This window comes from Toxotes jaculatrix, chromosome 8 (genome assembly GCF_017976425.1).
Source record: "Toxotes jaculatrix isolate fToxJac2 chromosome 8, fToxJac2.pri, whole genome shotgun sequence".
NCBI lineage: Eukaryota > Metazoa > Chordata > Actinopteri > Toxotidae > Toxotes > Toxotes jaculatrix.
In genome coordinates this window covers 4,811,389-4,839,071 of record NC_054401.1, presented here as the reverse complement: position 1 = coordinate 4,839,071, position 27,683 = coordinate 4,811,389, and the positions used below count along the sequence as shown (strand labels likewise).

General features: G+C 41.7%; 2 protein-coding genes across 2 annotated transcripts in view; both read right to left on the bottom strand.

The window, feature by feature from the left end:
• sv2a (synaptic vesicle glycoprotein 2A) overlaps window positions 1-5,232 on the bottom strand; it is a 35,250-nt gene extending 30,018 nt beyond the window's left edge. Inside the window, exon 1 of the mRNA XM_041045213.1 lies at window positions 5,122-5,232. The gene's annotated coding sequence lies outside the window, so the exon portion shown is untranslated. The remainder of the gene's footprint in view (window positions 1-5,121) is intronic.
• Window positions 5,233-11,503: 6,271 nt separating this feature from the next.
• The window catches only part of mtmr11 (myotubularin related protein 11), a 29,743-nt gene continuing 13,563 nt past the window's right edge, over window positions 11,504-27,683 (bottom strand). Inside the window, exons 3-17 of the mRNA XM_041045227.1 lie at window positions 26,625-26,761; window positions 26,393-26,462; window positions 25,908-26,047; window positions 25,292-25,376; window positions 23,865-24,012; window positions 23,365-23,452; window positions 22,570-22,658; window positions 22,323-22,450; window positions 20,706-20,784; window positions 19,992-20,062; window positions 18,442-18,614; window positions 17,804-17,974; window positions 17,372-17,590; window positions 16,433-16,753; window positions 11,504-13,819 (exon numbers count right to left, since the gene is read on the bottom strand). Coding sequence (XP_040901161.1) covers window positions 13,370-13,819; window positions 16,433-16,753; window positions 17,372-17,590; window positions 17,804-17,974; window positions 18,442-18,614; window positions 19,992-20,062; window positions 20,706-20,784; window positions 22,323-22,450; window positions 22,570-22,658; window positions 23,365-23,452; window positions 23,865-24,012; window positions 25,292-25,376; window positions 25,908-26,047; window positions 26,393-26,462; window positions 26,625-26,761 — 2,369 coding nt within the window. The 3' untranslated portion in view covers window positions 11,504-13,369. The remainder of the gene's footprint in view (window positions 13,820-16,432; window positions 16,754-17,371; window positions 17,591-17,803; window positions 17,975-18,441; window positions 18,615-19,991; window positions 20,063-20,705; window positions 20,785-22,322; window positions 22,451-22,569; window positions 22,659-23,364; window positions 23,453-23,864; window positions 24,013-25,291; window positions 25,377-25,907; window positions 26,048-26,392; window positions 26,463-26,624; window positions 26,762-27,683) is intronic.

Here is a 27,683-nt window from a genome sequence, read left to right as displayed (position 1 = left end):
AGTGAAATTAATTTATCAGAATATTAATGTGTGGCAGGAAACGGTGTGCTGTAATTACACAACAAATCTTTTTGCCAGGCCATAATTAGGGCTCAGTTTTCCTAAATTATAAGGCTCACTACCACAAAATATTTAAATATATACTTTATATAAATTACCACAATCTTCTCCTAAGAGATATACATTTTGAAAATTCTGTTTTGTTGTTTTAATGATTTATATTGGCTCATTTTATATAAGCACCCTGAATGTCTGAGGGGTAAATTGTTAAATCAATGTAATCTTTTGTCACAATTCAAAACAGCCTATAAACACTCTGTGTGAGTCAGTTTAGAAACCTCCTCCCTCACTGGTAAAGTCATTGAAATGCCCTCTAAGCTGGGTGAGGTGGAACAGTTAGTACTCTTTTGAAGTACAGGCACACACACATATATTATATGCTGGCTTTTGCTCATCATCCTGTCCCAGCCAAAGCCTCTTGTGGTAACACTGAATTTCAGCCATCCACCAGCATTTATCCTCCATCCTCATCTATCATTTTTCTATCAGCTACTCTGGTCTGAGCTTCCAGGGTAGTCCTGCTGAGGCTGTGTGAGGGATCCATCAATTATTCATGTCTTGTTTTCTGGCCACAAGGACAGAGGTGGCAGAGCCGACTCGTCCCCCACCGGTGATGTATCGGTGCGATAAAAGCCTCTCGCAGAGAACCTCGGTCCAGCTCCTGCTCATCTGCACCAACCACAGTGTGACATCTGCACACAGTCATACGGGGCGTGACAATTTTATTCAGCTGCTCCACGTTCCTGCATGGCTTCAGGCCCATCCAGGCTAAGGACATAACAGCAGCCTGAGTGGAGGGCATGATGATTGGTTGTTTGGCTTACTGGGTCATAGCTCCATCCCAGCGCTGGGCTGTACGTGCACAAGTCCCCTTTGGGAGAATCTGCAGCCTAACATGAGTCACGTCATTGTTCCCCTGCTCTGGCTCTCAGTGTGCACTGTCACCCTGGTGGCACCAAGGCGGCTAGCAACACCATGTCAAACACAGTGACGTCAGCTCTCTGCATCCATTTTGGCCTTGCTCACTGCAAAATGGACTGAAGAGGAGCCAGACCGAGGGCAGCTGAGAGGTGCAGTTCAAAACACAGCAACACAGCGGTGTGTACAGCCTGGGTTTTTCACTGCAGCTCACACTGGTCTCATTTTCTAATGTTAAGTGCATTAGCATTCACCACTAGTGTAATGTGTTTGCAAGTAAATTGTGCTGTGAGCTCCAGTTACTGCAGAACGTCTCTTCAACTGAAGGTGTGTTTGTTAGAAAATGACTGACCTGCTGAGAACCGACAAATTACAAATATGAAGCAAAATAAATTTATCATGAAAATGTGACAAATAAACAGTTACTAACATAATCACCTCAGGTAATGATTAGACTTTGGTGACAAGAGTGAATAGCTGTACTTAGTGACTGCAGTGCTTTGAGCTGCATACCAAACATGCTGTCTTTTTTCGCAGGTATAAGGTTTATCATGTTTAACCATTTGCTAATCAGCACTAAACACAAAGTACAGCTGAGGCTGGTGGGATGGATGTCATTAGTTTTCCTGGTACAAATTCAAATGTTGGCCTGATGATGATGATGATGATGCCAAATGAAAAGTCAGGGGAGAACCGAAATGAATTCATCCCGAGACAAACATGAATGTCTGCACCAAATCTCACGGAGATATTTCACTGTGGACCAAAGTGGCGAAGTGATTTACTCTGCCATGACACAACTGTGGGGGGATAAAAAAAAAAAAAAAAGGTCCGTCCTGATATGATAAAACCAGGTCAACATGCTTTATGCAAAGCAACACCACAACTTCCAAGAATGAAAGAAATTCTTCTCAGACGCCCAGGAATATGCTACAGGGATTATAGAGAGAGATTATAAAGCTCAGACTCAGTATGGAGATATCATTACCACTGCACTTTCCAGATGCTCTGCTGCAGCTCGTCTCTATCAGCGAACAGTGGGTGTAATGTTTTTTTTTTTTCATGGTTGTGTGAATTAGATTGTTGTCACTACAAGGTTCGCTCTTGCTTCCCTGTGCATCAAAGCCATTTGTGCTGGAGCTGTGGTGTATATCACCTCGTTATTGTGTTAACTTCAGTCTATTGAACTCTATTCTTTAAAATGGAGCAATAGAGAAGAGGAAATGCTTTATTTTACACGTCTCATAATTTCTTAAAAACTCCGAGAAAGTTCCTAATTACAAGGGCTTTGTAATTACGTACTAATTGCATGGAAGACAGAGACAATTTTCTGAGACAACACACATATTAAAGGAGTGATCTGACTTTTTAGGAAATACGCTTAGTCAATTTCTTGCAGGGGAAACATCTAACCTAGTTCTGTCCAAAAAATACACCTACCAGCACCTGTGAAACTCCCTAATTTCTCTACTGTGCTTCCAGTTTCTTATGCTAAGCTAAGATAACTGCCTCCTGGCTTCAACTGTATGCTTGACAACTACACACAGATTTTCATATTTGCTTGCAGCTGCACTGGCTAAGGTAAAAGAACATTATGTCTACAAATGAACTGGAATTAATCAGAGGTGTACCAACTGAACACCATCTCCATTTCCCCTACAGTTAGTACCAAATTTCACAATATTTCCATAAATCTTCCTTGGAAATTACAGTTACAGATACATCCCTTCCTATAGAATTATAATTAAACTATTAGGAAAATTTGGGGCTTGTAAAATACATTTTTATTCCCCCTTATGATTTGTTGCATAACTGCAATAGTATTTAATTAAGAGACAGAAGACACAAATATAAAAACAAGGACAGGGCCAGTGAATATTAATCACATGTATTTGCTTACAAAAACAGGAGAGACAGTCAGACACCTCTTCTGGCAAAAAACTGCACTGTCAGTTGTTAATGGAGAGTTATGTGCTTGACACTAATCGCTGCTTCGACCCCTCCCCACCCCCATCTGGAGACGAGGGAAAAGGCCATCAATTATCTCCCAGTCCCACAGTAAATCTTTAGCAGTAAGGGACGTTTCAGCAGCAGCATCACAAGATCTGTCGAGAAAACCGATGCAGCACAAATGAACCCGTGTTCCTCGAAGCACTGGTCTAAGTACTGAAACAGCTGTGCTAATTGCTGATCTTGACAACGCCTGTATAGGTTAGTTGAGGGGTATAGCTGTGCTCTACTGCACCAGCCTGTTTTTTTTTTAGCTGTTATGCTAATATATCCAGAACCACTGCTCCCTGCTGCAGGGAGAGGCGAGTTGTAACTTGTGACAGGGCTAATCTCTGCGGACAGACCGGAGCACGGCCCAATCAGCAAGGGTAGCAGGCAGAAAATGAGAACACCAAACAGAGCAGCTCCCTGAGCTCCTCCCGGTTTTAAGTGGAGCTCCTGTGTGTTGAGCTGTGTGAACGGTCCTTTAAATGGGAACGCCGGCCTCACCTGCCACAAAGATGTCAAGTCACGCTGCTTTTGTTGGGCTGAGTGATGTTGAGTGATGGCTCAGTCTTAATAAATCAACATGTCGATAATTGTGTTCCAGAGCCAGCCTATAGAAAAACATGGACACACTGTCACTGCCATCACCCATCTAAAGGATTCATTTGATTATTTTCTCAATTAATCATTTTGTCTGCAAAATGTCAAAAAAAAAAAAAAAACAGTGAAAGATGTCCACTATCATTTCTCACAGCCCAGAGATGCATTTAAAAAGTGCATTTTATTCAACCGACACTCCAAAACCCAAAGACTCTGTCAACTTTCTCTCAATAGGATGTCACAGAATTGCTGTCAGCTACTTTAAAGATGAGCTTGTATATTCTGTCTGGGTAAATGTGTTACCAAAGCTCTTGTTGCAGCCATGAACACTAATTAAGAGGTTGAAAGTGTCAGGGTTTGAGTTGTACAGTCACAAACTATAAATCACATAAAGAGGACAGGATCCTGCAGGTTTGCTGTGGTAGCTGCTCTCATCGTTGCCACCTGTCATGTGGGTTGGATGCATATATGGCTCAGAAATTGACTGAGCTGCAATGATGGCTGCCACAGGGACAAGGCACGTTGTAAAACGCAACACCTCTCAACACGGAACTGGCCATAAATTCGTTTTCCAGCAGCTAAAATCACCTTGTTTCTTTGCAAACCAGAGTTTAAAAACATCCAACAGGCTTCAAACACAATATCAGACAACGTCCCTCTCAGGGCAAAGTCGTTTCAGCACCACTGACACAAACCACCGCAAAGCAACACCACAGAGGAGAGCAGAAAAAAAAAACTGCTCATCACTCTTTCTCCGTCATATTCTCCCCACTGGGTTTCTACAAGGTCATTGTGGCGCACGACGCAGGACAGGACACCCCAGCTACATTTGCACGTTTGAGCTTGCACTGATCCTGTACGAATCGAATGCAACTGCACATAAACGGGCAAACTTTTTTTTTTATATAATCTGAGATAAAGTGCGGCTAAGACCGATCGACAAATTTATGTCCGTGTACTATGAAGAGAAGAGGCGGAACAGGCGACGGAGACAGACAAGGGCATCGGTGCCAAAACCATCGCCAACCAGAGAAAACGGGATCGATGATGAGAAGCTGGTCGCATGAACTGTTTAAAGACATTAAAACATAACCCTCGTAACCTCCTACCCTCCCATCTCTACCTCCTACACTGAGTGAATCCTCTGTGCTGAGATGGATGATGATCGCTCTGAACGCACAAGACCTCCCTGCAAGAACAAGAACGAAGGGCGCATTTCGCCAAAATCTGCAGTCAGAGATCCTACGATCCTGTCAAATTGTAATATTTCTAATTAAAATCGATATATTTTTTTTCCACCGTGGTTCCACTCGTGCCTTGATTCCCTTTGGGTGCAGGTTTAGGGGTCACTGCGTTGCGCATCAAAGGCCTATGAACTCTGTTTCTGTCATAAATAAATAAATGTAGAGTTGTATCACAACCACACGGAAAATATTCCTAAATGTCATCCTGCTCCTGCATGCACGGTTGAAAACGGCCACAGTAGCTGAACTGGGTGCATCAAAAGGCATGTTAAGATAAAAATCAGAGAATTATTCATCTACTTACCTTTTGGTGGGAATGTCAGCGCGTTTTAGGGTAACCGGAATTAGCTTTTTTTTTCCTGTGCAGGGAGTCACCCCGAGTACTTGAAGCAGAAAGGTCCTGTGTGCTCCTGTGATGTAGACTGACGTAGAAACAGAGAGCTGCACCCTCCTCCACCCTCCGCCCCCTTTACTTACTACACAGTACACACCATCCTTCTAGGATGGAGACACCGCCCCCTCCTCCTCCGCCGCTCCCATCCCTCTTCCAGCAGACACCATTCCTCTGAGGAAGAGTAGGGGGGGTTTACTGGTTTCCATGAAACCAGAAACAGTAAAGGTGATTTATTTGTCTCCTGAGTGATTCAACCACTGGGGACTCTAAATACTATAAGGTCAGACTTCACATGGGATGCACACGGCCAGGTGGAAAACGGGCAATGTCCACCCAACACGCTCAGTGCGTCTCCTTTGGACCGTCGTTTGCTCCATATGCACCAAATGGTTGGTGCAGTGAACTGTGCAAGACGAGCCTCTCCCCTGCACGTGCTTGGGCTCGTGCCTCTAATTGGCCATGTTAGGAAAAAGAAAAAAAAAAATCACAAGGACGCCCCTGGTGGAAAACAAATGAAGCCCTATCCTATTAATTTAGTAAGAATGTGATTAAATAAATGACAATCTGAAACCACAATATAAAAATATAGGTCTGTTACAGAAAGCCTAGAAATTAACAGTGACTTTAACTGTGGAGTTTGTTCGCCAATTTTCTTGCTTACCTCAGATTTGATCTCACATGATGAAAATCATCAGAAAGCCATGACAAAGTAAACCTGTAAAACTGTTTAGTCTGATACTCTTGAGTAAATCTTCTAGCACAGCTTCACCAGCTTGCATCAACTTGAACAGAGATGGGAAGAATTCTGGAGGGATCGAAACAGGTTGTCTTCAGATCAGGTCATAATAGGGAAAGCACAGGTGTTACTATGAACATTAATGAGGACTCTGCCCTCTTCAAGTGTCCCAGTAAAAACATAACTCATTTGGAGTTGTGTTTTTGGCCCCTTGATGATAGTGGGTCTAGTATTCAGTCTTTTTTCTTAAGGAACCAGCTACTGAAGGAAATTTCTGTCTTTTTCAAAACAAAAGTAAAACAAAGCGAACCATGATGAAGATGGGTCTGTTCTTCAGACACTTCCTGTACCTTCTTCTTTTATAAGGTACTTGTTTTCTGTGGGCTTCAAACCACTAGTAGCAATAAATACTGACTGAGAATGTTAAAAAAAAAAAAAAAACAAAACCTGTAAAATAATAAAAAACTAAAATAAAACTTAGTTACTGAGACATTGAAAAACAGTGAAAAAAAATTGAACTCATAAAACAACACTATGAAAACCTATGAACTGATGAATCCTCATTCATTCATCCAGGAAATAAACATAAATACTTCTCTCTAAGGATGCCCCCCCCCCCCCCCCCCCCCCCCCCACCTCTCATTGATCTGAAACCATGTGACCTCGTTCATGGTAACATATGTGCGTAACTCCTCCGCTGTGCCTCCAGCATTTCAGGTCTTTCAGTCAGATCTCCACTGACTCTCCAGCTGTCGTCCGATTGTCATCAGGAGCAGGCAGATCAGATGAGGGCTTTCATCTCGTTTTAGGCTTTCAGCTGCTTTTGTCTGTTTGGGTCATCTATTGATCAGCTGGACTAAAGGGCTGCTATCTGCAGGCAGCAGCTCCTCCACCTTCTATCCTGCTCAGTCTGATAGCGAGGGCGAATGTTAGAGTGACAAAGTGACACATTATCGGTAGTTATCACACACATTATCACAAAGCTGCAGAACATATATTACATTCATTTCTCTATGATGAACTGGCCAACGCAAAAACAGCCAGGTTTGTATTGCCAGTACATTAAATACTACAGGGTGTAGCAGTTATTAATTTGAATTTTGGGTTACATTTTTTTTTTGTCTTTCTGTTTGGTGCTGATGTTGAGCAGTTTTAATGCTCACCATCTTAATTAAGTGTACTTGCATGCTAACATTTTCTAATTATCACACACTAAACACAAAGTAGCTGAGGCTGATGGGCCTGATGATGGCAACAGATGACCTGAGATTTTTACTTTTAATCCTGAGAGTAAGATGTCCAGTCTCATTAAAATGCTTGTTTGTGTTATGTGTTTGTGTTTTTTAAAAGGAGAAAATTGGCTGATGTATCATTACCTGATCAGGCTCAACAATCAGTATCAGTACTGTTTTACATGAATGAACCGATCATCATGTGTCATTTACTGCAACAGAGACAGAAAGAAAGGAGTGAAGAGAGAGAGAAGGGGGCATGGCCGTTCAGAGGAACCTGCTGGTTATATGACAGAGCAGATGAACGCAGCTACACACTTTACCCCGGAGCAGCCGGCAGCTGGCCCGGCTGAAGCCCTGACACGCCCGATTATCATCTCAGCAAAGTGAAACACACCTCCAGAAACAAATTGCAGCTCTACAGTGTGTACCAGACGTGTGTGTGTATCCACAGCTGTTGTCTGTAATTGTTGTTTTAATTGTGTCTTCTTTACCCTCCTTAACAAATTGAAAGGTCATACCTGTCTGACGCACAATTTAATTTCCAAACGTGATCAAATTTCCTGCACACAATAACGTGGCAAGGGCCAATTTAATGATGTGCCTGGGCCCGGCCCTTATCTGCAGTTGTAAATGCTGTAATGAATTGTAGTAGGAAATGCAGGCCTTTTATAAAACTGCACAGGTACATGTGTTGAGCAGCTCAAATGTCTTCACTACTGACCTTGTGTTTATTCCCTCAGTATAAACCATGATGCAACCTGGTTCATTATCTGAGGCCCATGTAAGCTTTATAATATTTTCACTTAAACTGTAGAAATATAATCTCTTCTCATTAAAGGAGGAAATAATAAATGATAAAATGTTAGTGTCTTCGAGCTTTGATTTTAAGGCAAATACTTGTCGCCATCTAGCGGCCACTTTAGGCAATACAGGACAAATATCGATCAAACATCCAGTCCAAATTTTTTTTCATGTTTTATATAAGATTTCTATATACAATATTTTGTGTGAAAACTATAATAACTGTAATCTGTATATACTGCTTGACATGACATGATATACATTTATTAGTGTAATTAATTTAATAGAAATACTGTTTCCGTTTTTTTATGCGGAAATGTCTTTCGTTATAATGATTATATTATTATAGTGACGCACTTTAATACAAAATCCCGAGCTGTAAACATCAAATCAAAGGATCCATGTATGTAGATTTATTATTATCATTTTCTGGTGATGAACGTTTTAAAAAAACACGATCCTGAGCGACATTAAACCTTTTCTTTTTTCAAACCCTCACCGGTATCTGAGGCATTTTGAGGCCATTTCAGTCTCCTGCTCCACTTTGAGCTCATTGGTGAGGTCCGGTCAGGCGTGTGAATGTCTCCCTCTGATTGATGCAAATGAAACTCCTCATCTGCGCCTCTCTGCCGCTGCCGGTGCGGAGGAGGAAGAGGAAGAGGAGGAGGAGGAGGAAGGGAGAGAAACGACCGGAGAAACCGTCGAAAGCGATTCAAACGCGCAGACAGCGGCACGACATGAAAGTAGCGCTTTGTTTACCTCCCTCCACATGCTTGAGGATGATGATGATGATGGTGATGATGATGGCACATCCTTTTCATTTGCATATGTAAAAAACGTAGGAGGGGGGTGGTGCAGATTTTTTTTTAGGGGAGGTTGTTTTGTCCTGAATTTAAAGACAGCACAGATTCCGTGGTGTTGCTGTTTGTTGAAATATGATGCTCGGCAGAAAGCAGGTCGGTGAAATCTGGATTTTACCATGAGAGGAACCGGCATGGACCTGCTGTGGAGGATCCTAGCAGCTCTCAGCTTCGACTGCTTTAAAGATTCGTCGTCGTCAAGGTGAGTGGTGATCGATCAACCTGAATTTCAGCGGATATAACCGAAAATTAATCACACTCCTGGCAACCAGCAGTGACTTTACAGAGTGCTTTAACCTGTCTCCAATCTCCTGTAATATCACTGTGCTTTTCTTATAATACACCTGTTTGTTCCTGTGACAGATTTGCTTGTACCTTTCTAAAATTCACCACTCTGGATAATCCTTAATTGTGTAATCCTCACTGGAAATGGCAACTGCAAAAATCTGAATGACATGTTTTTGTTTTTTTCAATGAGGATTTTTTTTTTTTTAATACTAAGGGGAAATATCGTCCGTCACTTCGCAGTTGTTATGACAACAGGTTTTTCTGAGACATTATTGGCTCTCATTTTCTCCAGCTTTGCCTCACTGATACCAGTTTATGTTACACAATTTAGAGTCAATGAAAATGAAATCCAACAAAGCCATTTATAATCCGTCTCCTCTTAGGTGTGTCCATGGGGAATCCAGGAATATTACCATAAACGATTTTCTTTCTCATTGAAATGCCTCAGAAAGAGCCTGAGCACCATCTATTAGCATTTACGTTTTATGCAGTCACCTAATGTCTAATTAGTTGAGACAATCTGATGTTCATTTGTCAGTGATACAGGTAGCAATCGGAGCCAGTAATGAGGAAGGCAGAGCTCCAGCACCAGAACAACAGACTGTACCTGAGCCTACGTAACAAGGAAAATACAGTCTCGGTCTAAAGACACGTTCATGTCAGAAAACACTCCTCCACAGTCCAGATTATTGAGCAATCACTCTAACTCCACCCTAACCCTGATCATTTCAGTCTTGTTTTACCAGTTATTTATTCCACGGAACAAATGTGTGTGCACCAACCAACAAATCTGTTTTTACTGTGCACTGGAAAAGCCTGATCCAGGCTTGTTGTATCGTATTCTTAGTGTTTCCACTAACACTTATTTTCATTATTGATTATTCTGGGGATTATTTTCTTGATTAATTTTTTTTTGCAATTAAATTTCAGAAAATTGTGGAAAAGAAGCCCATTAAAATGTCCCACAGCCTAAGCAGATATATTTAAATTGCTTCTTTTACGCTACCAACAGTTCACATCTACTACTATCATATATAAGAGAATAATTTAATGTCTTGCTGAGAGTTAGGAAGGAAGATCAACACCCTTCTTATAGCTGTATGCTAAATATATTTATATCTGTGATAAGCCAATATGGCCAAGCCAAAGACCTTCACATTCTGATACTGCTCCTCTCCCTCTTAGGTGTCCCACAAAGCTGAGCTCCAGCCAAGCCGGCAGCCTGGAGAGCAGCTCCCTGACCGGCTCCCTGTCGCTGGGCCCCGACCTTCCACACTGCCAGTGTTGCATCTCCTACGAGGCCCGTCTGAAGCGCCTCTCCTGCGGCCACCTGTACTGTGACCCCTGCTGTGACCAGATTGTCAACCTGGCCTTCGAGGACATTGAGGGCCTGTCCGACTACCCCTGCCCCATGTGCAAGTCCATCCGCCAGCTGGGAGGCCTGGGCCCGTCCTCCTCTGGGTACTTCAACGGGCCCTACGGCATCCTGCAGCAGCAGTGTACAGGGAAGGAGCACGGTAGTCGGTGGGGGTAAACTTTAAACTCTGTCATGAGAGAAATGTCGAGTCTCTCCTCTGCTGTTGGACTTCTGGTTTCTTTGCCTACGACCAGGTTGATTTTTTTTAATGCACTGCCACTGCCATGAAAGCTGTGTGGTGACTGTGGACTACATCTAATAGTCATCTTACTTTAGTCGGCCTTGCTCTGTCGTCTGTGGTAATCAGGTGAAACATGAGAATGCATGACACTAACATCCGTAGGTTTAAAGTGCCAAAATGCATAGACTGTTGGAAACCTGCACGTCAGCATAACAAATACGAAAGAGGGGTCTCTTATGTTTCGGTTCATTTTATCCCAAAGTGTCGTGAAACAATGTACCGATCAAGAAAAACACCTCATTCATATTTTTAATAGCATGTAGGTTTTCTACCAACTTCTGTATAAATAACATTTGAAAAAAAAACTTAATTCTAACGAAAGTCGGGAACCGGAGCGACCAAACCAGAGCTTTACACGAAGTTAACTGTGCAGTAGATATTTTGTATATTTAACATTTCTTGTCAGGCCAGTTCTTACTTTGTACATTTCCTGTTACAGTATTGAGCATTTTGCACATGATTGTCAAATAGTTTTATTCTGACTGTACATATCATGCAAGGCCGTTGGATTTTAAATTTAAATTCTATTGTTTGTACAGTGCCATGCTACTTTCTAAGTGTTCCAGATCATATTGTAAATATTTATTTTGTTAAAAAATAAAGTTTGTGAGCTGTGTACGAGAATTGGGTGTTTTCTTTTTCGTGGAACAGACTCAAATTATGAACTCAGGTGAGAGTTTATGAACTGATAACACTTTTTATTTATCAGGATCAAAACATGCTGATACAAAAAAAAAATATGTACATCTGGCAAATTGAAGTTCGTACCAAAACCATTAAATTATACAAGCATACAGACCAACAGGTGTAAGCAGAAGATCAAATCAGGTTTTCCATGCAACAGGACAATGGTGACCATGTGTTTTTCTTCCATGGAAGACAAGCAAATGCATTAGCATCACACCTGGAACGCTCTGAAATTGTAGCTGATATCAATATTGATGTGATGGAATATTTACAACAATTTAATAATTCATAGTGCTATCAAGTGAGGTACCTTTTGACATGAGAGAAGGTCGGCATCAGTCACATCTAACAACTGTTATCCTGCCTTAATCTATTTAGAAAAAACATGCTTTTTTTTTTAAACACATGATGGTGCAAATTCATTCATCTGTGGGAATGACGCCAGTGCATCTACTTGACACCCACATCATGCGAACGACAAACCTGTTTGGATTTAAAGGCGCAGGACTGGATACTTCCCTCTGTGATTTAAATACAGTCAGACACTTCCAAGTCCTTGACCTAAATGCAGGCTGCATACTAATACACCACCAGACAGGACAACAAAAAAATAATGGTAAAAAGAGGAGGAAATAAGCTTCTCTTCGCTGGTACCTCGTCAAGGTACGGCGATCAAAATAGGCAGAATAATATTTTTGTTTTTCAGTTTCACCAAGATGATGGAGAATTTCTCAAAATAATACTAAATTTGGTCAAAAATCACACGTATCTACATTTATGACATCAAAAATTGACCCATAATGGTCAAACGTACTTGAAAGACAAAAGTTTAGATAAGATTATATAACTAAAGCCCTGAAATGATCTCTGTCATGCAGGAACTCATTTATACTGCAATAATATTCAGTGACTGTGGCCACATCCAGACATGTACAGGCAAACATAACACTGAACTGAATATAGGCCTCTCGCTGCTCCCAAGCACGCATGCAAGTGGAGCGATATGAGAGCAGTACCAAAATAGCTCTCATGCCCTAAATTCCACATTAAAGTCACTGGTCGCAGCGCCCGGAGTTCAAAAATGACAGTTTTCAGAAATGTTCTTTTTCAAAACAAAATTCTACTTTCCTATAAGCTGAACTAGAACTTTAGCATAACAAAGATATAAGGAGCTATTTGTAAAAAAAAAAAAAAAAATTTTTAATTCTAGAGACATGTAGCCTGACGGTCACACAGGTCACAGGTTAGTTCCAGTGAAATGCTGATGTGTGTTCGTGCGTTCACTGCATTGTGTCGTTTCAAACTTGTCTCAAGAACCAACTTATGACACCACTTATCTAGGCCCTGCCCAGTCACTGCAGCCCATTTAGGATAAGAAGCTTAAAATGGAAACTACAAGCTGTCTTTCTTTCTCGAAAGGTGGTATGACATTTACAAAGTGCGTCATGGCAGTTTCTTACTGCATTCTGAGATACTGCAATATGTGCTTATGAAGTTCCTTTTTAGTTATACATTATTAAGCATCTTCAGCCCTTATTCTTTTTTTCTTTTTGCTTCACTGTAATTAGAACATTTCATTAGAGGAATATTGAATACCAGGATTTGTTTTTGCAAATATACAAAACAACTGTCACATTTTTTAATACAGTACAGAGGATAAGTAGCAGAGTAAAGAGATCTTACACTGATTATTTCATACAACTGCAGCTCACTGTGCAGCACCCACATGTTTCTATTCACTTTGAATCTATCAAATAGGGTTTGAGAGGAAACATAAGCCTTGGTCTCCTCATTACATGACACCAGAGAGAGTTTGATCAGTGTCACACGGTGCAGGCAGGTGGTGGAACCGTCTGTTTCATATACAAGAACAGTAAAGGTGAAGGCCAGACATCAGGAAGCTATTGATCCATTACTCTTGGGAAGTTTGGCGTTATTGGGTGCTGGGTAGTAGCGCTGATCAGAACGGGCATCTGTTGCAGAAGAATGCCCAAACAGGAAGGTGTGCTTGCTGCTGCCACTGCTGTCCTTGTGGCTGGGTTTGGACGGTGGGGCTGAGGCCGGCGGAGGGCCCCTGGAGGTCTGGTGGTTGGTGGAGGTAGGAGGGGGTGCCACTCTGGGCACACCCGTGCCCTGAGGCCTTGACGCAGGGAAGAGGAAGGTGCCGTTGTTGGTGTTTTGGTTCAGATTGGTGTCGGTCCGTCGGGGGTCAGCTGTCTTGGTGGGTGGGTTCAGATCCGTGCTGGTGGACACCTGTGCTAGCTTGTCTTTGAGCTGCTGCACCTCCCTGGCTAGTCGCTCCACAGGGTGGGGGTGGTTGGCGGAGATGGGGTGGGAGAACGCCTTAGAATGGAAAGTGACATGAATAGTTTGTCCTGGAGACCTCACTGCTGGCACCAAAGAGGTCTTAAGAATAGCTGGGTTTCAGTCACGTGATCATGATGACGCACGCACACGGAGCGATTTCACATGGAGGGCAGGAAGTAAGTTATATGTCAAAGCCAACGGAGGACATATTAGCAGAGATCCCGTGTCGAGACGGAGATACACACAATTAATCAAACAATATGTTGGACGTGACCCGTACCTCATGAGCGAGTTTTCAACGGACGTTAAAGATTTACCGACAATCGAGGCTGTTGAGATCACCGATTATCTCGTACTTCAGACCTCTTATCATACGAAATAGCAAATGAAAGCCTACAAAAGCCTGGAGGCATATAACTTTTTTTGTGAGCGGGTGGGTTCACAACTTTGGTACCAAACGGCTCCAAGACGATTATCGTTTGGTCTTCGCCAGGGTGTTTATTCTTATACTGGTTATGTATAGCTAGCAGCTAGCAATAGCGGCTATAATGTCAACACACATCTTACAGGGATACAAGGGGGTTTATTTGTCAATTACATAGAAATTCTAATGTATGACATGACAGCGAAATAGCATTTGGACTACTGAGTCAACGTCCCCTAAAACTACCGGAAACCGAATAATTATTACTATGTAAATGAGCGTTAGTTAGCTAGCTAACATACCTTTGACGAAGTGGTCACTGCAGACACGGGCATTAGCAGACAGCTCCTCCCGACTGGAGACGTAGGTTTAAGATCCACCTTTCACGGCGTTGTTCTGTAATTTTATTTTTTTTTTAAAAATATTTCTCACCTTTATGGGTGACTACTTTTGGTACCCTATAATAGCTTTTTTCCTTTTTCTCTATTGGAACGATTTGAGCACCGGTAAACTACACAAAACGTAGGCGTTTTTCCACACGGTAGATTCTCAGTGCGTCAGTCAGCTAACGGCTGAAACACTTCCGGCTCTCCGTCTGAATTTGGCGCCCTCGCGTCGCTGCGTCGTGACGTCACGTGAAACCCACCTATTACCTTTCAAATTAAACTGGTGACTGGTTTAGTATTTCTTCTTCTTGTTAACAAATCCCATGAAAAGACCAAAAGCAACAGTGAGATCTATCTACATTAGTTGGATTATCTATAGTTGTTTCTTTATCTTTATTGTTTGTCATTATCTTGCAACAAAACACCAAACAACAACCACATTAAAACAGTACTAGACCTAATTTTCAGGCCTGTTTCTTTAACTGAACCGTGCAGACATTCCTATCACAAATGTTCAGTTATTTTTGAATTAATAGAAATCTTGTCTCAACGCTGCAGAAAAGAAAGAAAATGATCTGTTGGCCTGGATGGGCAGTTGGATGTTGAGTGAAACTGTAGGGGAAATACTTGAGAAGGTGTTTTATCCCTTTGATAGGTTTTACTTGTTCCTATACAGCTCCTCTAAAATAGATGACTGTACCCACCCACACAGCCCTCGACTATTCTTAAAATCACCATGGGGACACTGAGAGACAAGCTGCTGTACAGACATCACAATGACTGTACCACGTCCATATTGGGAATTGTCGATCAACAGTTCCAACTAATCTGCACATCAAAGAGACAACGTCATCCACCGAACAAGCAGTCATGATGTGAGAGGATGCAACACCGAGGACACGACGAGGCTATAAACAGCGGATATTTCAGAGCCTTCAGGAAGTGCTGTGGGCCAATTTTGATTAAAAAAAAAAATTGTGTAGGATGGAGCCCACTTACTAAACTCAATGACACATCCGCACTTAGACACTCAAACCTGCAGAATTTAAATTAGACAGCCACTGAGTAATGCTGGCTGTCTGATGGTTCTGTATACTGTTGCATAATTTCTTTAGTATAAACTGGGGGTTGAATGAATGTCTACTCTCAGTAAATCACAGCCTATTTGCCTTTTTAATCAGACATGTAAAATGATTACATCTTTCTTTGGCTGTCAGCTTAAAGTGGAAAAATTTACCCCAACATTTGTAGATATCAGGGTGAGGGCATCATTTATAAGCTAAAATCTACTCATATTAATGTTAACGGTACATATTAAATATGTTTTGAATGTGTACCACCTCATTATACACCTTCTAATTTTGCTGTAGTCCAAATCCTAACATTTCATCCCAGCCTTCTCTTGATGTTTTGAACCTTTGGTGACAGTGACTTTGAATATCAAAAAGCAACACTGAGCTGAGAGAAATTTTGAGGATTTGAGGGAGATATTAGGGAATATAAAAACTTAACTTCAACTCTAAATACTCAAAATGTAGTTGTGGAGTTTCAAATATGACTTATGTCACACAGATAGTAACCTGTTAGCAGAACGAAACAGTACTGTTTTGGTTTCATCACAGAAAGTTTGATAATAATAAAAAGACAAATTAACACCAACCTATCATTTACACCAGTTGTCAAAAAGTTTCTGGCACCTCATCACATGTAATGACCTTAGTGTGGACAGTTCAACTATCCTGTCAGAGTCTATAGAGATTTTTATTTTAAAGCTATCCTGATTCACCATCATATTCAAGTATTCCCAGCTGTCTAAAGCACACTTCCTTTATACTGTACCTGTGCGTGGAGCGCCCCCCGGAGGTAGCACTCCCTCCACAGGCCCATGCAGGGACCCATAAGGAGGGGCAGTAAGGGCTCGTAGGGGTCCAGTGGTCCTTGAGGTCCAGTGGTGGAACTGAGGCCATGGGGAAACTCAGTCAGGGCCCAAGCTTTGAGCAGCCTCTCCAGGCCAGGCACATTTTCAGAGGATGGCGCCCTCCGGTGGCTCTTCTTGTAAACTCCTGAACTACTGCTGCTGCGCCAGGGAAGCAGGTTAGCAGGACAGGAGAAAGTGCCTCGAGAGAGGAGGAAGACTGAGCCAGGGATAATGTCAGTCAGCTGATGGGCCGATGAGACAGCGTGAAAGAGAAAAGATACTATTAATTAAAGTTTTAATTCAAGCCACCTGAAAAAATAACCTAACAACTGAATTAAAAACTGATTTATAGGTTTCATTCACAGTTACAAGCTAGTGTTTTGTATCATGCGTCTCAAACATAAGCTATGAAGCGTGAAGAGTACATACTGTAGGTTTTAATTTAAAAAAAGATTATTTTACTGATCTGCACTCCTCTAATCAGAGTGTAAAGGGCAATACAGTTAACCTGCTCCCAATTTGAATTACATGCATGTCTTATTAACTACCACAAGAGGGTGTAGTGGTTTGCTGAAAATGCTCAGGGCATTTAAAGATATCATTTCAGAATGCAGATTAGACAATTTCCCAGTAACAACATCTGTAACAATCCCTAAAGCTCTCCAATACAGATGAGCCAATACAATGTACTGACTATATTTTCATCTTTATTCATCAGTGAAGATTACCTGTGCAATATAATGTGCTGCTTAGATCAACGCCATTGAAACTGACATCTGTCTATGCTGACATCTGTCTGTCTGAGAGCTCCCAGCCATGGCCACTAGAGGGAGTGTTGCATCATGTAAAAGAAGCCCTACCCTGTGCGTGTCTGGGTTGGTGTTGAGGTTTCCATTGAGCAGCGGCTGGAATGGAGGGGCAGGGGGCACAGGTTGGGTGAAACGGTCTCGCCTGTGTTTGCTGTACTGCAGGGCCCAGTCCCACACCGGGGGCAGAGGAGGGTCCGATGGATCAGAGAAAGAGTCTGGATTAAGCACATCTCGCCAGCCATTGACAGGTGTGTAGGACTGCCCGAGGTTCTGGGTAAAGTAAGAAATTTTGTTATAAGACTTTTTATTTCCTTTCATCAATTTTCTATTGAATGCCAATGAGTTGAAGACAGTATTACTAATTTAAATGGCACAATAAAGTTGACTGATTATTAATCTGATCACTACATTGCACAGGAAAGAACCTATTGGCCCTTCTCAGTCGGTCAGAAGATGCCAAAGCCCCTCTCAGGTGTCCAGTACCTGGGAGCGTTTGCATCTCTCTCGTTGGCAGTTGGCCAGGAAGCTGGAGAAGAGTGGCAGGTGGATGCTATCGTGCAGGGCCAACAGGAAGTCCTCTGTCAGCTGGAAGCGAGAGGGATACTGGGACCACAGCTGCCAGACACAGTCTAGGAAAAGCAGAAAGACTGGAGCCTGCAGAGAGGGGGAGTGGAGGAAAAGAGCAAAGAAAAGTTTGAAGAATGAATAAAAAAAAGGGGGTGGAATGAGAGGGAGGGTAGCAGCAGAAAGACAGAAAGGAGAGGACACAAGGCATCAAAAGAAAGAAAAAGTGGAAGGAGGGAACATTAGAAACAAAAGAGGTGGATAGAGGGATTAAAAAAAAGAGATGGAAGAAAATTAAATGTTAAGGGTCTAAAATGTTTGGAGTTTTGTCTTAAACTCGTCCCATGTTCATCTTAGCGTTAGATGCATCTCACTTTTAGTTCCATCTGCTGACAGTGAATGTAATATCAGCAAAGTGAGTTTTTTTGTTTTCTCCTGTATCTTCAGTATTTTGATGACCTTTTGTGCTCCACAGTGGGAGGAGAGATAGAGCAGCAGGAGTGTCACAGCCAATCAAACACCTCACTGCAATTTCTGTGTCAAGCTTGACCTCTCACCTCCTCTTTGTCGTTGTCACGGTGGTAGTTGATACGGCTGCAGAAGCGATGGCCGGCCATCACCCACTCCTTCTGCACCAGGCTCTGGAAACCATGCTGGGTCCGACAGTGGGGGTCACACATCACCTGCACCAGGCTGGACACCACACAGCTCATGTCCCGATCATCCGCTTCTGTAACATGAAAACAGGAAGATCACGAGTCAGGGAGTGATGAATTCCTCCTGCATTGCTCAAAACACCCAATGGTTTTCAATATGAGAGCAATTCAGGGACACACAACCCTTTCATTTAAAACCACCATTTAATTGTATTTCTCTTAATGCTTTGTATTTTCTTCTTTGACAAAAGAGGGAGAGAGAATAAGACACAAATAAAAGACAATAAGCCAAACTTGTAGTTAAAAATTAAGCTGGAGACAAAGACCCAGAGAGAGCCTCACTGAGAGACAGTTTTCTTGGGATAGTGCAGTGAGTGTAGTGAGTCATTTCTGCATTTACTGCTGATCCTGCCAGTGGCAGATCTGCTGCAACAAAGAGATTGAGGGGATGACTGATGTATGAACCTCTCGGCCAAATAGGCGACAGAGAGAGTCGAATACCAGCGGCAAGTAATAAACATCCTTAGATGAAAACAGCCATTGTTTGGGTACTGCAGGGTTGGGTCTGTCTCTGTGGGTGTTTATGAATGTACTATAGGCAGCCACACCAGTTTATTAAAAGTAAACAACAGCCCAGTGACAGCAACAGTATTTAAAGAGTACTGCAAAACATTATCTTGTATTTTCTTTCTTTTGTGCTCCTTGGTGGAGGTGAAAGTTGAAGGCACTGTAGACAGGCGCCCCTGTCAGACACACTGAGGTCACCCTCACTTCATGTTCGGGTTTACCTGGTCTGTCCAGCAGTATTCCCCGCCACCTGATCCATCTTACTATCAGGTGGTGATCAGTTGACACCTCTGCTCCACAACAAACAACAGTCAGCATCTTCCTCTCAGCAACAAAGAGTTGCATAGAGGTGACCTTCTCATTCGAAGCGAGACTCTCCGACACAGAGACACAAACCTCAGGGGGTTGTGAGTTTCCCAACATGCACTCAGCACATCCAAAGGGACAGTTCTTGTAGCGTGGGGTTTGCTTATCGAGGCCCCTGCCTTCACCTGATGCTCAAGTAGCAATGCACCAGACCACTAACCCTACCTTTCTGGGTAATGGAAGCACATGGCAGTGACAGACCTTGAAATAAATCTATGTCTGTAATAATATGCAATTGTGTTTTATTTTATGTGATCAACAATTTTTATTACAGTCATAATTCTTATAGCCTACCTCAACTCTCACGGTTCAGAGGTTGTGGTAGTGCAACTGTGTCCTAAAAAGCATTTTGTATGGAGGCCTATTGACAGTGTGCATGTAGGCTCAGTGGAGTGTGCTTGTTACTGGTACATAGCCACTTCAGGGCAAGACCTAATGTGGGATTAATGAGAGGGAGGCGCTGTGAATAATGAATGGATTGAACAACATAAGCCGGGGTCTGGGATCACGTGACTCACCTTGCAGTGCCACAGTCAGGTGACCGCCACGAAGCAAGCAGGCTACCTCTGAAGCTTTCCGCAAACAGGACCTGGACACAGAGAGGCAGGTTGATAATACACAATGGAATCACATTAATCTAACAACAATATATGTTACAAACACAGATACAGAGTTAAAAAATATATCTACAAAATAAGGAGATACCTGATGTAAGCAATAAGACGCACAGCACTGCAAATACTGATGTTTATAAATATGGATGCCCATAAAGCTGTCAAACTTTAGCAGAATGATCTGAATGCAGCTCGATTTGCCTGCAGTTATTTTACAATCCATTGACCAAATATTTTTTGCTGCAAAATGATTCAAAAGAACCTATGAATACACTAATTTATTAATGTCACTACTGCCTAAAAAGTATAATGAATTTCACAAACATATGTTGATCACAAAACACCAGAAAGCTAAGTAATACTGATGAATCTGGGTGCTTTATTTACACTTGAAATGTAATACTGTGACTACCATCCTTTTAGTTAAGGTTTTATGTTGTGTTATTTACCTATAAAACATACTTTTTTTAAGGCCCGGAATCACAGTTCTTCATCAGTCAGTTAAGAATTGGACATGAAAACTTTATAATGAACAATGAAAACCCATGAATAAAAAGAACCTGAACATTTTTTGTTATGCATGCATGGTTCACCAGACTGGCCAATCAGAGCCGTTACCTTGTGTAGTCTAGCCAGTGGGTACTTTCCAGGGTAGATAACCATTTGTCATCAGGCACCGACACAGATGTGGAGATATCTACAAGCCACAGCAGGAATAAGTGAGATCATATTCAGACATCATTACTTCGTTACTACTAAGCCTTAAAGGGTTTAACAACAAGGACATCAACACATCAGATGAACTGTAGAAGAAAACGGGGCAAAACAACAGACACAACAATGAGATGAGATCTGGAGCACAAGGTTATAAATAAAGCTTTCAATACAGCAGCAGACATTTAGACAAAGAGCAGGTCCACTCTAATGAAGATGCACTTTTCAGTAAATCATTAGTTAGTGTTTACTGCACATTGTTGAACACATTTATGGCCATGAGCTCCTGCTGTTCCAATCAAGTTGACAATTTAATGTAAATTCCTCTTTTGTGTGTTTCTTAGTCTTTTATGGACGTCAAGCTTGAAAATAAGTCATGACACCATGTGGCACTAATTGTGGTCAATTTGGTCAGTGCATGTAAAAACTTAAAAGAACAGTATTTATTTTTTACAATCATATAAGATAAGAAGAGAATCCCCTCCTTCAAATAAATCATCATCATACGTATTTTGAACAGGATCCTAAGTGTAAAATCCATATAATCCCTGAGGGGTTAGTGATTAATACAACCCCCAAAGTCTATTTTCATTTTTATCCAGTTGCTGTGAAGACTCAAAGCCCACTGCTGCTAAGCTGACCAAATACATCTGAGTGGCTGTTTTTACAGGACAATCCTCTGAGCCGTGAAGCACTCACCCACAAAAGACAAAACACTGAGCTGACAAATGTGTGAACCGTGATAATTGGTAACCATTACACATTGTTCATGTGCATGAGAGAGTGAGAGTCTGTGTGTGTGTGTGTGTAAGTGAGAGATGGGTCAGCATTTCAGTGCCAGGGCCAGCAGATGTAGACGACCATGGGTTTTGTCATCTCTGTTCTTACTCAACCATGGAATGTGCTGTGTGTGCCATCGTGACAAAAACAACAATTAAGTCTGTCTCACAAAGCCTGTTTTGAGCTACCACTATAAAAGTGGAAAAACCCTAAACAACTTTTAAAAACGACATTATAATTACATATATAACGTCTATCAAATGTGACAAAGACATTTTGTAGAAAGCATTATTATGCCACTAACCCTTCAGACAATATATCCAACATGACTGAGGTTTATATAACCATTAGTGATAGATGTGGATAGGGATACTCTTCAATAGCATTTTATCAAACCCAAATCCAGCCATTAATCCATGTATAGAATCTGAATCCTTTGGAATCTCCTATCAAATCTTGTGAAGTTTACCTTTTAAAGCTTGCAAGGAACTGAAAGAAGTGTAACTGCTCTTTGTTGTCTAAGAGGACAGCAACTCTATTGTTTTTAGTCAAACTTTATGTTTCAGCCTGCACCTAAAACCTAAAAATGTGTGAAAAGTTATCTCAGTGCACTGAGTTCACTTAGATGTGGATTCTTCGTTTGTCACAATCATGTATATTGTCCAGTTTTGTGCTGTGTGTACATACATGTTTGCACAGGTGTTGTGAGTGGGTGTGAGTGAGTACATGTCTTATCCCCACCTCCCAGACAGAGAGCGCGCAGGCGGCTGTGTGCTAACTGGATGTCGGCAGGTGAGGGCAGCTCCTCGTCCAGCTCCACCACTACGCACAGAGAGGACTGGCAACCAAACAGGATCATCTCCAGGTTTCTACAGAACAGCACATCCTGCTGTCAACACACAGCTACATCTGCAACAAGCTTTACTCTCGCTTACACCGACAGGCACACAAGCAGTAAAATCCATTCCAAAACACCAAACACACCCACCTGATGTCATCTTTCTCATGGTAAATGTTGTTCTGGAAGCTGGCCATTCGCAGTAGATCGCTGCCTCGGGGGTGTCGCCAACACCAGCGCTGCAACACAAAACACAGTTTCAGCCTCTTTAATAACATGTTCCATATTCTTTAAATTCCCTGAAGGCACTCACTGCATCTGTGCTCATCTTGTAATTTGTGTCACAAGGGATGTTAATAAGAAGGGAAAACATAATGAAAGATGATTGCAGTTAAAATATCTTTTAATTATAATACATAAACTCTTGGGAAGTACAACTGCTAATTTGAATTTCTCTTTTTTATATATTTCTCATGACACAACATCAGTGCTGAATGCAAACACCTCCTTTAAAAAGCATGAAAACAAAGAATCAAACTTCAGCATGTTTTTTGAGCTTTTAGGCACCAATGTGCTTTATGCTATGTCAGCTTTGTGAGATGTGACCTAGAAAATATGTTTGATCTCCAGAAAATCCAACTGATTACACCCTAATGCACCTTTGTTTTCTGAACAGGCCTACTTTCATAGCGAATGACATTACAAGTTTGTTTTACTTCTTACTTTGGTTTTGGACTTACAAATACAGGAATTACAGACACTGTCTTTAATCCAGGACAATTAGAATAACATAGAAAACGTAGAATAGTCTGTCTTGTTGAAAAAAAATCACAATTTTTTTTTCATCACATATGTTAGCACATGAAATCGTGGACCATTGTTAAAATGCATGGTGGCAGATGAAGCGGCAGGTTAAATCAATTTCTCAATACCAGGTGCACTCACAGGGATGCGTCCTTCATTGAAGTGGGCAAAGCTTTTCTTCAGCTCAGTGTCTAAAACCTTCTGTGGAACCACGATGAACCTAGGCAGACTGATGACAAAAAAGAATGCTTAGTTTTATTGAGAGGAAAGAAAGAGTGGAATGATAGTAAGCATGTAAGATGTATGAGAATTTTTGTATTCAGAACACCCACTTTAACCTTTTAGAATGCATCAATTCAACATATTAAGTGGTTTTCATAATGTTTTCTAGGAGTTCATCCTTGGCTTTGCCTGACATTCTCAATGTCTTTTACAGTGTCTCCCAAACATTCCCTTGTTGAAGACTCGCAAGTAGATGTACTCACACATTTCTGTAACGTGTGTTGTTGGTGGATGCAGTTTGATATATCATTTCATGTTTGCCTGTATGATTAGGATGCTTGGACTTAAAAACCAAACAGAAACAATGATGTTTACAACACTGCACAGATGGTTACTATTCTCCCTGGGTGTGAATTTACCTGGTGGACATCTCAAAGCGGTCATTAACTGAGCTGACTCTCCAGCCACTGGCCCCACACCTCTCCAGCTCTTGCTCCCAGTCCGAGGCAGACTCAAACCAGTTCATGTGGGCGTCGCGGCGACGGTTGCTTAGAAACTGCTTCATTTCTGGAGGAGCAAAGTGATTCAAACACATCAGTTGAGGCTTGTTTTTCATGTGCATAAAGCAGATACAGTTGTGTTGTTAGTGTTTTAAATTATACTTTATATAAAACACTATATATCTATTTTGTGCTTGCTTCTCTCAATATGCGAGTGGAGTTTTTGAAGGTCACAGTGGTACAGTGACATTGCAGAGCACTGACTACACACTGGCCACACTTGACCCCAGGGACAGAGTTGAACTGTAGGTCATCTAACAACTTGTCGCAGAGGGGGGCTTGCATTATTTATCTGACAGCTGACAGTCACCTACAGTCTGGCCAGCCTAGCGTAGCTTTAACATAGCATAATGTATGGAGCAGACAGGCTCGCATTTCCCTATAGGTTGAAGTGAAAAACCAGCGGCTTATTTATAACTGAGCAAAGTGGTTGAGAGTTTTTGTTCTGTTAACGAGATATAAAGTGTGTCCTATTTGCTAAGACTTAGTTGTATTCTTAATCTCTGATAGCACAACATTACATTTAATTATGATGGCTTAATCTTTCCCAAATGGAGCTTTTCAATCACTGCCAAGATAAGCCCCTGAAACCCTTAGCGAGTTACTCTTTCAAACCACTGGGAGATTTCCTCACATCTGGCCACGGTTTTAAAGACAGTATTTTTATTGCGTCATCATGGAGAAGAATGTTTCTAATTTTGCCAAGCAGAGGGGACTTGAGCTTTATACAGTATGTCACTGTGGTCTGCACAGAAACCATGATGTTTCCTGTTTAATATTCTCTTCAGTATTAAAGATGGCAGAAGATAGAAATAAACAGAAACTAAAATAGATGAAACAGACTTGAAGTCACCGCCGTGATCACTGTGCTGTGTACATTCTGTCTCTGGACCTGGACTGAGTGACAAGTGAGAGCAGACGTGGTGAAGACACACCAGGAGAAAACTTTGAAGGTTTTAGAAAGCAAGTAAAGCACACAGCAACACAATCATGCTGTGTTTCTGAGTCATGTGGGCATGTGCTTCTCACTTCCCCTGAGCTGCTATTTCTATGAATATTCATTACAGTGAAATATGCACAGGAATAAAGCAATGTCGGTCTCTCTATCTGTTATTTAGTCTAGGGCCAAATAATGTACATTTTACAGGATACTGGTCGGTACATCAAGATCAGTGTGTAGAATTGTAGCATGATAGACAGACTGACAGACTAATAAGGTATTGTATCAGTGCCAGGCAGGGAATGGATAGTTGTATACATGAGGATGCATACATTAATTTGCTCACCTACACTCCCGAGGGCAGCGTTCTGGAAAGATAAGACCGACCCTGGTTTGAGAGGCTGGTAGGTCTTGGCAATGGTGTAGGTTATCTGAGGAGGGAAACCACAGTGAGCCCATCATCATGACAAAGGTCATCAGCTTTCAACACTGAGGCCCTGCAGCATCAGATCAATGGTCTATGGCACAGATCAGCTTCTCTAGGCAGAAGTCTTTAAGCTCTGAAATGACTGATAAACAGTATGACAGTAACCAGAGCCTTGAATTTAAGCCACTACACACACACACAAACACACACTTAAAGATGCAGTAGCTATTCACCAACCCTAGCACACAAATCTCTAGTAGAAAAACATTATTAAGAAGGTATAAAACAGGGTATACTGAAATACAAATCAGAGAGAGCAAAAAATGAAAAAAATATGTAAAAAGTGCTAAATAAAATAACTTAAAACAACTGTATAAACTGTGATTTCAGTGGCTGAAAAATAGAAACCTATCAACCTTCGGCAAAGCGTTTATTATTTTGGGGCAGAGCATGCATTAGGTGTTTAGGTCAGCTTGTGCTATAATTAAAATGAGATCAGTAAATTCCTGGATATAATCAGGAGACAGACACACACCTCTATGACCTGCGCGTCAGGAGTGAGGCGGTCAAACAGGAAGCAGATGACTCGCATGTCCCTACAGTAAAGCACCAGCTCCTCTGGAGTGAACTTCAGCGAGGAGTTTGGGGTCACCAGCTTAGTCCGGTTTGGGCCCACTGCAATACAGGGGAGAAAGGTATGACATAAACATTAACCAGACAAAAGGGTCAAGATCCAAAGAGATATACAGTATGTAGGTTACATACACACAACCTTTGGTTCTTAACTTAGACTTGTAATGTGTGGGCTCTATTTTACAGGGAAGCCCAAAACCTGCACTTTAAAACACACATCAAACACAACAGTGCACTGTTCAGCTTCCCGTATTAGTTGTAGCATCAACTCTGTGACTGAACCCAAACAGGGATACGAATACTAGTCAATAAATCTCGAGACATTGCGTGAATTAAAACACTTTTTGTTGCTTAAGAGAAGAAACGCAAGCATAGGGGTTTACTTACCAACCACAACCTTCTCTATGGATGCCAAAGCCACATCGTGGTCTCCTAAAAGCACTGGGTCTGCATTATCCTGCATCATGAAACATTATTTACAGAAAAAAAAAAATATAACGTTCTTCTGAAGTTCCTACTATATACACATTAGCAATATTTATAAGAATATATGTGATGAAAAAGTTTTAACCAGACAATAACAACTCATGGAACAAGCACAGCACATGTATTTACTCACATCAGGTTTGGGACTGTCCTGCGGCACAAAGGCCACTCTGAAGTGAGTACAGAAGAGGGTCCCAGACAGCCAACCTCTTCCTTCCCTGGCAGTCAGCTTCTTCCTCACCATAACAGCTCTCTGAAGTACACATTCGCCTAGTAAGGACAGAAGACAGATGTAGTACAGAGGTTACAGGATGGAATTTATGGGTGATGTATGTCAGACAAGGGGTTTCAAGGGGTTTTGAACATGTCTTGTGGAAAACTGCACAACTGAATGTGCATAGCCAGGCTTCTGATGAGGATAAATGGCAGGAAGTGCACAGACAGAGAAACAACAGGCATGGAAGTTCACTGAGAGTAGGCAGCAGGGAGTGGGTGTAACAAACACCCTTAAACAAAAACAAAACAGGTATGTCCTGGAGTTATTGCTTATTGTTGTAAGTCCTCGGGCCAGGACTTGCCTGTCCTGGCACACCAGTAAAAATTCAAATTTGTCTGTCAAATGTGCAGCTGAATATCAAGACTCCCCAAAAGTTTGAGACCACTTCCCCATTCACTTGAAGACTTTTGGTCCCCTCTATAAATAACACATGGTTCTAAAACTGGTCTTCATAGTTTAATATCAGTGCGTAATCAGTGGGAAAGCAAAAGAGGCATCTGAAATTCCAGGGCAGAGCTTCCATAAATAAACCTTTTCACCCAGAAAAATATCTTACACACAAACACAGATGTGCATTAACACTCTCAAAGAAAACGAAAAGGAAAACTATTTCACCACACACAGAGACGTACACACGGCAGTGAGACAGCACATTTAAAACAGTTTCCTGCAGGAATACAAAGCCCCTGCCAGCTAGACTGTGGGTTTCCATGGAAACAGAGTCCGGGACAGGGCAGACGTGGAGAAAATGGCCTTTTTGTCCATGACAAGAGGATGGCTTGGCCAGACACATGGCAGGGCAAATGTTTTCATTTCATTCAGAAGACCAAGAAAAAGACAGGGAAAGACTGCTGGTTCCTAGAGACTGAAAAAAAAAAACATTCTGAGGAAACACAAAATTCCTCCACTGCACAT